This window comes from Stylophora pistillata, chromosome 2 (assembly GCF_964205215.1).
Source record: "Stylophora pistillata chromosome 2, jaStyPist1.2, whole genome shotgun sequence".
In the NCBI taxonomy this organism is placed as follows: domain Eukaryota; kingdom Metazoa; phylum Cnidaria; class Anthozoa; order Scleractinia; family Pocilloporidae; genus Stylophora; species Stylophora pistillata.
The window spans coordinates 36904705-36919412 of NC_142520.1; the positions used below are offsets into that span (position 1 = coordinate 36904705).

The following is a 14708-nucleotide window of genomic DNA, read 5'->3' on the forward strand; positions in this document are numbered from 1 at the left end:
GAGCTGAGTCAGGCAAAAGAGTTTTTTGATCGCGCACTGGCCATTAGTCTAAAAAAACTCGGACCTGACCATGTCGATGTCGCACGGACGTACGTCAACCTGGGAATTGTGCATCGCAATCTGGGTGATTTGAGTCAAGCAAAAGAGTTTTATGATCGCGCACTGGCCATTAGTCTAAAAAAACTCGGACCTGACCATGTCGATGTCGCACAGACGTACGCCAACCTGGGAAATGTGCATTGCAATCTGGGTAATTTGAGTCAGGGAAAAGAGTTTTATGATCGCGCACTGGCCATTCGTCTAAAAAAACTCGGACCTGACCATGTCGATGTCGCAGCAATGTACAACAACATGGGAAATGTTCATCGCAACCTGGGTGAACTGAGTCAGGCAAAAGAGTTTTATGATCGCGGACTAACCATTAGTCTTAAAAAACTCGGACCTGACCATGTCGATGTCGCAACAATGTACAACAACATGGGAAATGTTCATTGCTACCTGGGTGAACTGAGTCAGGCAAAAGAGTTTTATGATCGCGCACTGGCCATTCGTCTAAAAGAACTTGGACCTGACCATGTCGATGTCGCAGCGACGTACGCCAACCTGGGAACTGTGCATTACAATCTGGGTGAACTGAGTCAGGCAAAAGAGTTTCATGATCGCGCACTGGCCATTCGTCTAAAAAAACTCGGACCTGACCATGTCGATGTCGCAAGCACGTACGAAAACCTGGGAATTGTGGATTGCAATCTGGGTGAACTGAGTCAGGCAAAAGAGTTTCATGATCGCGCACTGACCATTCGTTTGAAAATACTCGGACCTGACCATGTTGCTGTCGCAAGCACGTACCAGAACCTGGGAATTGTGCACCGCAAACTGGGTAACGTTAAAAAGGGAAAAGAGTATGATGATCGCGCACTGGTCAATCTTTCTAAAAACGCCTGGACCTGAGTTCGTTACTCGGTGGCCCACGCGTGGTTTTGGAGAGCGAAGCAATGCTTTAGCGCATTCTGGATTAGTGACCGCAAAACGTTTGAAAAGAAATTAGAAACTCCTTGTAGGACTTTTTTGATTGAGGTAGTAAGATTTAGATTAATTTTTTTGCCGTCTTGGAAACCAAATTTAATTTTCTGTTCTGACATGTGGGAAAAATGTTCACAGTTCTACGAGTGATCGAAAAGAAAATTCATAAATTCCCACGGAGAGCTCTCTTTAGTGTAAGGTTTGTAGAACAGTTTTGTGTCTTGATGTCGGGGTGTGGATTTTATGAGTTTTTTTACTTTCCATGTGTTACGATTCAGTTCACGTTTACTCTGACGTAGGCTTGGCCTCTGTTTACTCGAGAAAGACACGAAACAGTTTTAGAAATCTAATTTTACCTCGGGTAAAGTACTCGTACGGATGACATTAGTTTATTTTCGGTATGGCAAGACTTGAGAACATTCTACATTGCGAATTTCAGCACTGCTCTTCTTTCAGTTCTTGTGATAACAAAATAAGACAAACAAATGCAACTACTGAGTTATCTAGGTTTTCATCCACTGAACTCCCAGGTATATATGCATTTCTTTCAATGTTCACATGTCAATTATTATTTTATTCTGTCTCTTTTTCAATTTTTTTTTCCGAGAGTTACATATAGATTATCTGTAAAGTGCCACCCTCAGTAATGAAAGATTGTAAATAGAATGGGAAAAGTGGTAAGTGTTTGAGCTCCATGAAGAAGTGGGGAAAAACGCTTTTTGTATCTTATCACGGGCGTGGGACAAAGAAACAATGCTGAGTCGCAGGCCCTCAGTCCTTCGGAATCCGCGCTTTGATGCTCTACCACTGAGTCACAGAGACTCTACGATGACCATTAGGCCCATTACGAAGTTCATTTATGACACGCGTCCTGCATAGTGCTGGGATCGGCAACGTCGATAGCATCGTGTTTTGTAAGAAAGATTATCACAGGATCAGTTCTTGTTTATTTTCTAAAGAACTGCCTTGGACATTCCAGGAGCGAAGCAAGTGACATTTTTGTCGTGTATCTTGTACTGAACAATTTTTGAGCTGTGCGTAGTGTTCCTCTGTTCTCTTCTAGTTATGGTCAACTGAAAACAGGAAAACAAAACAAAAAAATCAACTTTCCATACCTGTTGTGATCTACCTACAATTTAAGAAGGAGAATTTACCCTTTGACTCCCAAGATCTGGTCGTTAATTCTCCCCTCTAGCTGTTACACATTTCCTTGTAAACAAGGTGCCAGAATTTGGTGTAAATCGAGAAAACAACTTCTACCTGATAAGTTTGAGTATTCTTATTACCTGTTTGCAGGATCATGTATGAATATTGTAGGAAGAACTTATATGTTGATCACTTCTGGGAGTCAAAGGATTAAATGCACAAGCCAGACCTATTTATATTCCGCTGGGGAAACACAGTGGATTGTCTTCTTTAGAGAAAAAAAAAAAGACTTCATAATTGGCATATCTAGCACCTGTGATTACATTAGTATTAGTATTTAGTATTTATTTATTTGTTTAAGCAGGTTGATTAATTGGCAGCTTAGCTGATGTAGACCTGCTGTATTAACCCACCCATCCCATCCCAGGGGAGGACATCCATCACACAGTAATCTCGTGCGTGGGAATTAACGTCTCTTACCCCTAACCTTGCAGGAGACGAGACCTCCATTTACTCGTCCCTATCCGAGAAGACTAGAATATCTAACCATTTCTTGATGTTATAGAAAGGTAGCATATTCTACTCAATTATTTTAAGACCCTGAGTGTTGGTCCGACCAGGGCTCGAACCCTCAACCTCCCGCTCAACAGTCCAGTGCTCTATCCATTGAGCTAACCACGAGGCGGTTTGGCTACCAAATAGATTCCATGTTAGCCTGGGTCCGCTTAGTAACAGATCTCAGTCATGATGTCAAAAAAGTGGCACTAAATGAGGTGTAGCTGAGTGTGTCACTAATGTTTTTCCACGTTTTGACATCTTATGAACTCTATTACGGTGCAAACCCACACGGCACTTGCAATCTGTTTGTTTTATATGATAATGAAAAAAGTGCAGCTGGAATCAGAAACATCATCCCTGCATCTGTCCTCCAATAGAATATTGGTAAAAACCAATAAAAATATGTTTATAATCCAGGTTATCATAAAATAGTTTTTGTTTTCTTACCGACTTCAGTATTGCCAATACTGCAGTTACTACCCTGAGGAGAATTTCAGATAAAATTCTTTGACCCTGATTATAACATTCAACCCTAATAGTGTATGTGCAAATTTCTCAATGTAGTAGAAGAAACATGTTCTAATTCTCATCCTTTGCCCTGGTTTGGGCTTAGTGTAGTTATACTTACTAACGATGACTCTTCTGATGTGTTTCAAATAATTTTGAGGGTGTTTCTCAGGTTTTATCTCCCCACTACTAACCTGTCCATGTACATCTTTACAATAACCACTGGTAAGTCCTTTGACTTGAAACTCCATATTGGCAAGGTAACACAGCTGTTTCCATAGCAACTGGGATTCCTCATCATCAATATCATTGTCACTATGTACAAGTGTCACCAGGCAACCATCTGACTGAAAGTGAAATAGCAATCAAATTTTTACCATAACATTGACTGTGATGCAAGTCTTGACATGCAGACTTCAGTAAATCAGCACTGAGTTTACTGCTAATTCCACTCAATTCTCCTTTGTCCCAACTGGATTAGGGAAGAAAGCTGAGGAATTTGAAAAGCTAGAGAGGGAAGACTTATTGCACACCAAAACTAAGCACATACTGTAGTCTTGTTCAAGTTTCCCAAAATGTCCTTTGTGTAGTTCATTAGCACAAGCAGACCTCAATCTAATTACAGTCTGTCATGTGCCAGCAGTCAATTTTTGATACCAAACTGCATGGCTAACCATTAGTTAACCCTTTTACCCTGGCTCATAGGTGACCACAATATCAACTAACTATATCCAAGCAAACAACTGAGAAAAAAGAAATGAAAATATTAAAAAGGGTGTTATTATCTGACCCACTAACAAATTCTCTGAATTGACATCAGAAGAGTTGTACTACAGACAGTAAGGAGAATTACTGATCAGATCTTGGGAGTGCAAAGTTTGAAAAAAGAAAACCTAAACAAGGAGAAGTTTCTGAATTAATGGAGAATTCATTTGACTAGAGTCCTCCAGTGCCGCCAAATAAAGGATTCAAATATCTTGAAATAGTACTTTGTGACATTACATACTACAGTTGGTGAGTGACACATCAGAACAGCACAGTAGTGTATGAAATTGGTGATTTGCTGAAGATGAACTCCAATAGAGAGAAGAGCTGTTACATCATCAATCAGAAGCAAACAGGGCTTTGTTTCATCACCCAAAGATGACTTGATTCTGTTGTATAATGGCTGAAGAGTAAATGTTGGGGCTCTATAGAAACAAATTAAAAATGATATTTGTTTTCAACCTTCAATTAACAAAAAACATTTTAGAAAGTGGTTGACCATGTATCGTTAGAATTGGAACTCCACAGTCCACAGTTAAAAATGTATGTCTACAGTGGCGGACGAGAAATAAGGTTTTTTCTACCTTTCTTGTTAGGAGCATTTTAACAGATTTCCTTGCATAGTTTGTTTATCTATAATGGCTTCAGGAAAATAGGAGTTGGTGCTACCCTTCCTGCTAAGAGCATATTTCTAGGTTTCCTTGAAAAGTTTGTCCATCTATACTTCTAAGACTAATGTGGGAGAATCAGCCATTCCCACACCTTTTGATCAGGAAGTCAGGAAATTGCTCTCTTTTCCTATGCATTAGGGGTAATCTTATCTTTATGGTATAATGCTCCAAACATCAGCGACTAATTCATTCAGCAAATGCAATAAAATTGTCACTTATGGCAAACACTCTATTAGATTTCTAGGGCCCAGACTATGGACAAGATTACCCAAGAGTATAAGTGAGGTCGAGACCCTCAAGTTGTTCAAAGGCAAGATACGCCAACTCAGTATAAGTTATGCTCTTGGATGATGGCTGCACATGCTGTAGCCTCTGCTCCTCGAATTTTGTATATTTTTATTACAAATCCCGTAACTAGTTAACCATAGATTTTCTCCTAGTTTTAATATATATACTACAACTGTAAATAGCTCCTAATCTTTTTTCTTTTTTAGTGTCCCCAAATTAGTGAGGGATTTTTCCCTAGCTAGACGGCTCGACACTTTTAATAAAGTTTTACTACTACTACTACTACTACTACTACTACTACTACTACTACTACTACTACTACTACTACTACTACTACTACTACTACTACTACTACTACTACTACTACTACTACTACTACTACTACTACTACTACTACTACTACTACTACTACTACTACTACTACTACTACTACTACTACTACTACTACTACTACTACTACTACTACTACTACTACTACTACTACTACTACTACTACTACTACTACTACTACTACTACTACTACTACTACTACTACTACTACTACTACTACTACTACTACTACTACTACTACTACTACTACTACTACTACTACTACTACTACTACTACTACTACTACTACTACTACTACTACTACTACTACTACTACTACTACTACTACTACTACTACTACTACTACTACTACTACTACTACTACTACTACTACTACTACTACTACTACTACTACTACTACTACTACTACTACTACTACTACTACTACTACTACTACTACTACTACTACTACTACTACTACTACTACTACTACTACTACTACTACTACTACTACTACTACTACTACTACTACTACTACTACTACTACTACTACTACTACTACTACTACTACTACTACTACTACTACTACTACTACTACTACTACTACTACTACTACTACTACTACTACTACTACTACTACTACTACTACTACTACTACTACTACTACTACTACTACTACTACTACTACTACTACTACTACTACTACTACTACTACTACTACTACTACTACTACTACTACTACTACTACTACTACTACTACTACTACTACTACTACTACTACTACTACTACTACTACTACTACTACTACTACTACTACTACTACTACTACTACTACTACTACTACTACTACTACTACTACTACTACTACTACTACTACTACTACTACTACTACTACTACTACTACTACTACTACTACTACTACTACTACTACTACTACTACTACTACTACTACTACTACTACTACTACTACTACTACTACTACTACTACTACTACTACTACTACTACTACTACTACTACTACTACTACTACTACTACTACTACTACTACTACTACTACTACTACTACTACTACTACTACTACTACTACTACTACTACTACTACTACTACTACTACTACTACTACTACTACTACTACTACTACTACTACTACTACTACTACTACTACTACTACTACTACTACTACTACTACTACTACTACTACTACTACTACTACTACTACTACTACTACTACTACTACTACTACTACTACTACTACTACTACTACTACTACTACTACTACTACTACTACTACTACTACTACTACTACTACTACTACTACTACTACTACTACTACTACTACTACTACTACTACTACTACTACTACTACTACTACTACTACTACTACTACTACTACTACTACTACTACTACTACTACTACTACTACTACTACTACTACTACTACTACTACTACTACTACTACTACTACTACTACTACTACTACTACTACTACTACTACTACTACTACTACTACTACTACTACTACTACTACTACTACTACTACTACTACTACTACTACTACTACTACTACTACTACTACTACTACTACTACTACTACTACTACTACTACTACTACTACTACTACTACTACTACTACTACTACTACTACTACTACTACTACTACTACTACTACTACTACTACTACTACTACTACTACTACTACTACTACTACTACTACTACTACTACTACTACTACTACTACTACTACTACTACTACTACTACTACTACTACTACTACTACTACTACTACTACTACTACTACTACTACTACTACTACTACTACTACTACTACTACTACTACTACTACTACTACTACTACTACTACTACTACTACTACTACTACTACTACTACTACTACTACTACTACTACTACTACTACTACTACTACTACTACTACTACTACTACTACTACTACTACTACTACTACTACTACTACTACTACTACTACTACTACTACTACTACTACTACTACTACTACTACTACTACTACTACTACTACTACTACTACTACTACTACTACTACTACTACTACTACTACTACTACTACTACTACTACTACTACTACTACTACTACTACTACTACTACTACTACTACTACTACTACTACTACTACTACTACTACTACTACTACTACTACTACTACTACTACTACTACTAATTCCATTTTTGAAAAGAACTGAATTAAGTTATTCTGGTTGTAAATTAATTGCTCAAGAGAACAGATACACTTATCACCTAGACTGAGGGAAATATTGCAATGCGAGAGCCACCCTCTTCTGTCTAATTTACAAGGCAAGAATTACTAATTGGATAGTGGGAGTTGAACCCAGTTAACCTACATTATTAAAAACTGGATCATTGGATAATTCAATTCAAGACTTTTTATTGGCTTAGCCATTATGGTATATGAGCCAATCTACCATAATCTACAAATATGGTAAGCGTACGCGTCAGCTTAAAATCAAAAGGGAGCTAAAAGATCTGGTTTCTTCTTACAAAATAATAATTTCTGGGGGGCGTTTTTAATAAAACAATTATTCCACTTGCGCTTGTTGGATATGGATGATTATAGCCAACGAGGCGCGTAGCGCTGAGTTGGCTATTTATCATCTCATATCCAACACGCGCTCGTGGAATAATTGTTAATTACAATTTCTCTACTCATTTTTTTTTGTTTTGTACTTCAGTTTAGATGATCAGGTGCATTGACTCAATCCAGATACAGGAGCAACTTCGACCAGTCATCAGAGCAGCTCCTGATTAAAATTTTTTGGAAAGACCTCAAATACGTTTAGAAACCTTTTACAGTGGAGAAGGAAACTGCACACTCTACATAATTCAGAATTAATTGCAAAAAGACTTACCTGACATTTATAAAAGGGTTGCTTCTATCTGAATTTTTGTTTCCTAATGTACTACTTTGTGAGTTTTTGAAGGTATCTTGCTGCCTTTCATCACCTAAAGCTTCTGATATACAGCTTAAGCCATCTACATATGTCACCTGGCCACTTTCACAGATACTGCTCAGGTTTATACCCTGAATAATGAAGTTTAAAAAGAAGACAATTAAAAGTGGGTTAGGAATTGCTAAATAAATTTAGATGTTTTAAGTCATTCATTTCCTGGTGAAAGAAGCTGAGAGGGTGAGGAGAGGAGAACCCTCTTTTGATCAAAAATGAAAGAAATGAAAGAAATGGAAGAAATGGAAGAAATGAAAGAAATGAAATGGAAGAAATGAAAGAAATGGAAGAAATGAAAGAAATGAAAAAAAAAGGAAGATATGAAAGAAATGGAAGAAATGGAAGAAATGAAAGAAGTGAAAAAAAAAAAAAAGAAAGAATGATTCATACACACTTATAACTGGTAGCCAGTGAGTTAGACGCTGGTAGGTACTAACTAGATGTATATGCAAAAAAAAAACAATGCCAAATACATGCTCATAATTATGAAAAGGATGATAAAAATCCTGATGTAAACTTGTTATATCACCAAAAAAAATTTTCTTAATTATGCTACATTGGGTCTGACTGTCCCTTCAAGATTTTAAAAAATTGAAATCATGGTAAATAAATTATCAATTATGTCAATTCTACATTAAGTTAAAAATATAGACAGGTCTAGTCCTCACCAATTTCTGTGCAACATTACTGTAATGAGAAAAAGACTGGACCAAGGCAACAAAAAGTACTTTGAAACCTCCTAAAAAAAAACAGAAGAAAACAAACAAAGTTCTGCATTTCTATAAAAATACACTGCAGTGGAACTTTCTCCCACTGGGGAAACTCTTGGGATCACAAAGATGTGTCTCCTGAATTATAGGGGACCGGTATATTTATCCTTCACAAGTGACAGAAGAGGGGGGAACACAAGTGACTGAGGATAGGGGTCTTCACAAGTGACTGAGGATAGGGGTCTTCACAAGCGACTGAGGATAGGGGTCTTCACAAGTGACTGTGGATAGGGGTCTTCACAAGTGACTGAGGATAAGGGTCCTCACAAGTGACTGAGGATAGGGCTCACAAGTGACTGAGGATACTTCACAAGTGACTGAGGATAGGGGTCTTCACAAGTGACTGAGGATAGGGGTCTTCACAAGTGACTGTGGATAGGGGTCTTCACAAGTGACTGAGGATAGGGGTCCTCACAAGTGACTGAGGATAGGGGTCTTCACAAGTGACTGAGGATAGGGGTCTTCACAAGTGACTGAGGATAGGGGTCTTCACAAGTGACTGAGGATAGGGGTCTTCACAAGTGACTGAGGATAGGGGTCTTCACAAGTGACTGAGGATAGGGGTCTTCACAAGTGACTGAGGATAGGGGTCTTCACAAGTGACTGAGGATAGGGGTCTTCACAAGTGACTGAGGATAGGGGTCTTCACAAGTGACAGGTCCTACTTTGGTGACTTTCTAGAACATGGGAGTGATTCAAGCAAGGATCCTATGATAAAAAATTTTTGAAATTTATCATAATGATAAATTACACCACTTGTTCATGAAGTGTGCTCTTTTTATGGAAATTTGAAGGCAGTATCATGCAGAATAAGCAGTCTGGGCTAGTGTAGAATGAATATCATTAACAGTTGCAGCTCAGTAATCATAGACTTCTGAACAAATTAACTCCACACACCTTTAATATATAAGGATAAGAAGTGATGAATGAGAAAGCTTCCATCATTTTGACAATCTGTTATCAGCAAGAACTTTCTCTGTAGACCATAAATCATAAGAATTCTGTAAAACATTAGAATTGTAGTACCAGTATTTCAATCAATTCCATGTTTTTTCATTTGATAAATCCTTTTTTTTACATAACACCATAGTCAAATATGATATCATGGGGTCCCCACTGATTGTGCTTTTGAAGAGGGATGGCGGGGTGGGGGAAAGGGGGATAGGAAGGGTTCCTTAAAAATCAACAGTATGAGGTTGACCACACCACAGGTGTGATGTATAATGAGTCCAAAGTCACTTTGATTAACAGCTGGCGACAACTTAGCCCCTAATTTATCTCCTCTTCGCAAGATTTTATATTCTATTGCACTGGGGTACAAAATCATTTTCCTTCAAACTACCTTATCTTTTTTTATCTGGGTTAAGGCTCAAACATACACCTCCTTGGTAAGACCTAAGAATTAAGGCTCAAGCATTAAGACTTATTTTAGAATATGGAAGTACTGCATGGGATCCTTACAGGGTGTACCAAAATAACTGGCTCAAACAAGTACAGCGGCGTGCTGCAAGTTTTGCTACTAAAACATATTCAAGACAGGAAGGCTGTGTTACCCAAGCATAAACCCATCTTACTTGGCCAACATTTAATTTAGAGCACAGAAGGAAAGTGAACAGACTAACTTTAATGTACAAGACACTACATGGCTAAGCAGCTATCAACATACTGTACCACCTTATGTGAAACATACAACTGTAATGAAAACTAGAAGCTTTGATCACATTGTGATGAGTATAAATACAGTTTTTTGGCCTAGAACAATCGATGAATGGAATAGTTTACCATCAAATATCATAAGTATGACTTCACCAAGTATAACTTTAAAGTGGCTGTGTATAATTATCTCTCTGCTTAAGTTTTAGCTCTACCAATTTCTATTTATTTTAGAAAATTGCTGTTTCGAAATTATTTGTTACTTAGCTGCACATACATTCATACACATTTATTCATTTTCATCTTTGCACTTCGCACTGGAATTTTCTGTATGTCCTCATAGGATTTTGCAAATAAAGTATGTAGATGTAGATGTAGATATCTGTTAGATTGTATAGCGAGTTCTGAAAGGCTACTGAGGTAGGAAATACTTCTTCCAATTCCCCAATTTGCTAATATTTCTACCTCTGGCTTAGTATTTACCCCAACCCTTATTGCTTCAGAAATCCCAGGGATTGTACGATCGAGACCCACGATGAAGCCAAACACCTATTCTTATCCTGAAGATTATACTTCCCTATTTCTGAGGTATCCGTGGTTTGTCACTTAAATTCACTTTGTAACATTTTATTCCACAAGATCTACAAATTTTCAACTTGAAATTATTAATCTAAGGTTTATACAAACATAAAAAATGATTTCTCAAACAAACCGTAACAGTGTGTCTGCATTCCCCACGGTGGTGTTGGAGCTGATAAATGCGATTTCGTATAGGTGCACAATCCTTCGCAGTAAAGCACTATTTAAGCAATAGTGAAAATTTTCACTATTGCTTAAATAGTGCTTTACTGCGAAGGATCGTGCACATAAATCGTATAATACGTTTCATAACCGCAGTTCATATATATGTATTTCATATATATTTGTTGTTTAAATGCGATTTCATTAACAACAAAAAATAAACACATCTATGAGAACTGGAAAATCACTGGTTCATTACACTCTTTGTTTACCTTCTTACCTTTGGTGGAGACTTTTCGCTGAAATCTGTCAAAGAATTTAAATTTCCAAACATTATTGGAAATCGAGCAATTTTAAGTCCTGATGCTACGCTATGTAATACCAATTGAATTGTCCTTTTTCACCCTGTTTATGTAATGAAAGTTTTGCTTTCCAGTTGAACAATTTTCGGACAATATTCAGATCTTTGGCAGAGGTTCAAGATAAGTCTATGTCTTAAGCTCTTGAAAATAAATGTGGACTCAAACAACTACTTTTTTCAATTAGTTATTCGTGAAAAGGGCGAGAACTGGCCATAAGCAGTATTCTACAATTGATAGATAAGGGATTTTATGGGCACCGAGTGCAGAGAAATTAATATTTGTCAGAGTTGACAGTTGGTAAAACCATACAGTTGCAGCACGATCCAATCTTGTCTATTGGACGTAGGTTATGCGCTTTTTTTCAAAGTCTGTTGCACCACTCGATCAGTCTTGTAATCCTGGTGGACTTTTTTGAAATGACAAGGAGAAGTTGTTGATAATTTTTTAGGGAGGCAATGTGCAGGAAGTACTTAGAGCCCAATGTATAGTTTAAGTCTTCCTTCCAATTGCCATAAACTGTAACTACTAACAGTCAAAAGTCAGGACAACAACTATCATTTCAAATGAACAAAGGCTGATAGTTTCTAAAGAAACTGTTTGGGGTTGCGTCGGTGGGGGTAACGAAATAATTTGAATATATCAACAGAGTTGAAATGGTAAATTGGCTACCGTTACGATTAGAATCGTAATCGTAACGGTGGCCAATTTACCATTTCAACTTTGTTGATATATTCAAATTATATCAAATCAAAGGTTACCCTTTCGGACTCCACTGACTCCATGTAGAAGTACTCAGTATAAGGCTTGATATAAATGCATTTACTACCGAACTCTTATCAAATTTTGTCTAATGCAACAAATTAAAGTAAAATAAGCCGGAAAGTTGCTTAAATGTAGATGTTACATGCGTGTTTCGGTTTAGTATAGCGTGTGCGCACAGACATCACGCAAAGTTGGTCTCGCATCACGCAATCTTGGAGGAAGTGTTTGCCTTTTGATTATTCATAACAAATCAGCTTTTGTGACGGTTCGACGCGCATTCTTAACTTTAGTTTGCGGAAAGGCCTTCATCATAAGCGGTTCTGCACGAGCGTTTATTCGAAGAAGTTTTGAACAACGACAGCCGGCTGCTACAGGGTCTGATCCTGTAAAACCTCCGGCTCCTGGTCGGTTCGTTCATGGCCAAAAAACACTCGGGCCACAGCGGACTATCTTTTCACAAAGTTTTGATAAGACCATGTGGGCATCATGTGATCATGCGATCAACAGAAGCAAAACTCATTTGCTTTTGCTTTCGATTTCAACCCCGGATAAAACGTAAGCACGATATTACTTCAGTCTTTGAAAATAATTCCAAAGAGCAGTTATTGCGTGATACACTTACAGAAACGTTTGACAAGTGAGTTATAATAAATTTATAGTTTATATTAAGTACAGTCGGAGGGTTGTTTTGCTTTAGAGTTCAAGGAATACATGCATCATTGCTCAGGCAATATCTGCGCCCGCAGGAAGGAATTTTGCGAATTCAAAAGAAATTTTTAAATTTCTGGCGTCCATCTTCGACTATGTCTACGCAAGAGGAAGTCTTTCTTACGGAAATCACCAGAAGAGAGTTAGAAGAAAAATAATATAATGTTGACAACAATACTTTTAAGTCAATAAGCAATGATGAACTACCGGACTTAATTCTGGAATTAAACCATGAAGGAGCAGTGCATATCGACTTCAGTTCTATGCGTGCGATCAAAACCTGTTTAGAATTCTCAGAGTTATTGTTCTATGGTCTCTATTTTTATAATTATGTCTAAATTAACAGAATTCGTGAATGGAAATAGTCAATTCAAAGACTTTTCGTCTTCCCCACGGTTTCCTTGTTTCGATTTACATTCATAACCATTTGATGACTATGCTGCCTTACATTTCCAAGCCTTCAACAATGTCCTTGTCATTCGCGATTTCATGTTATAACATTTTATGGCAATCACGGAGGATGTCACAGATCTAGATTACTGGTAGGTTGGTGATTCTTTTCGTGGATTATCATGTTTCGATTTTTCTGCAGATTTGAACAATTTTCAACTGAATGTCGAAAATGATCCGGGACCTCCTTGGTTAAGCTTCACAGCGCTCAGTGATTGGTTAAAAAAAGAACTCATCCCACTCTAGTTTATATCGTTAGAATTTACCAAAACCTGGAAAGTGTGCATCTCACCCTGGGGGAATTGTGTCGGGGAAAAGAGTATGTTACTTTCGTGGTAAAGGTTTTAAAAGGTTTTTCTTGTGCACGTATTACGATTCTGCTCATGTTATTCTTTGAGTGAAAGCTACCCACCTTTGTAAAGTTTCTCAGATTAGAATTAGCACACAAACTGCAGTTACAAACATGACAGTAAAACGCATGTTGGAAAATAAGATTAGTAAACTTTACTTGACGTTTCGTATACTTCGGCATACATCTTCAGAAGTGACAGCTAATAATACACGATGGCCAAAGAGAAAGAATTCTCAGATTAGCTTCTGTTCACGCAAGAAACACACGAAACAGTTCTAGTGATTTAATATTACCTCGGGTAAAGTACTCATACGGATGGCGTTAGTTTATTTTCAGTGTCATAAGAGTTTGAAACAATTACCTTAGGAAGTTAAGGACTCCTCCTATTTCACTTCATGTGATATTTAGGCGTGACCATGTATGGTGCTCTACCAACTGAGCTAACAAGCCAATTGGAAGCTGATGATTATGTTGGTTCGTAATAAACCCACGTAGTGACGATTTGTTGAACTGAAGGTGTTGAGAAAAGGTTGAATGGTTTAGGTCGCTACAAGGATCAAAATTCGATAAAACTCAACAAGTACTTTAATCCACATCTGTCCAGCCAAAACTAAATACTTGCGAGCACATGCACTTGTCTTACAATC

General features: G+C 37.4%; 2 protein-coding genes across 6 annotated transcripts in view; one reads left to right on the top strand and one right to left on the bottom strand.

The window, feature by feature from the left end:
- The window catches only part of LOC148739328 (uncharacterized), a 78450-nt gene that overhangs the window by 8798 nt on the left and 54944 nt on the right, over positions 1-14708 (top strand). The gene's annotated exons all lie outside the window — the stretch shown is intronic.
- LOC148739329 (elongator complex protein 6-like) lies at positions 1397-11933 on the bottom strand. Of its 3 annotated transcripts, XM_088751235.1 has the most exons (8): positions 11708-11933; positions 9931-10009; positions 8932-9002; positions 8168-8340; positions 4241-4424; positions 3429-3581; positions 3175-3208; positions 1397-2096 (listed from the first exon to the last, which is right to left on the bottom strand). In XM_088751235.1, exons 1-8 carry the CDS (start codon positions 11759-11761, stop codon positions 2083-2085), a joined length of 762 nt encoding a protein of 253 aa, XP_088607361.1. In that variant the 5' UTR covers positions 11762-11933; the 3' UTR covers positions 1397-2082. The 3 variants fall into 3 exon arrangements, with proteins under 3 accessions (XP_088607361.1, XP_088607360.1, XP_088607359.1); XM_088751234.1 differs by lacking the exon at positions 3175-3208 and having other exon boundaries at positions 9931-10034; positions 11708-11928; XM_088751233.1 differs by lacking the exon at positions 3175-3208 and having other exon boundaries at positions 11708-11927.

What these genes read in the sequence shown, in the direction of transcription:
- LOC148739329 (XM_088751233.1), bottom strand. Translation starts at nt 11,761, where the DNA reads ATGTTTGGAAATTTAAATTCTTTGACAGATTTCAGCGAAAAGTCTCCA. An exon ending in CTTATCCTTATATATTAAAG is followed by an intron (nt 9,003 to 9,930) that starts GTGTGTGGAGTT and finishes GTTTTTTTTTAG; the next exon opens with GAGGTTTCAAAGTACTTTTT. An exon ending in GTAATGTTGCACAGAAATTG is followed by an intron (nt 8,341 to 8,931) that starts GTGAGGACTAGA and finishes TTCATTATTCAG; the next exon opens with GGTATAAACCTGAGCAGTAT.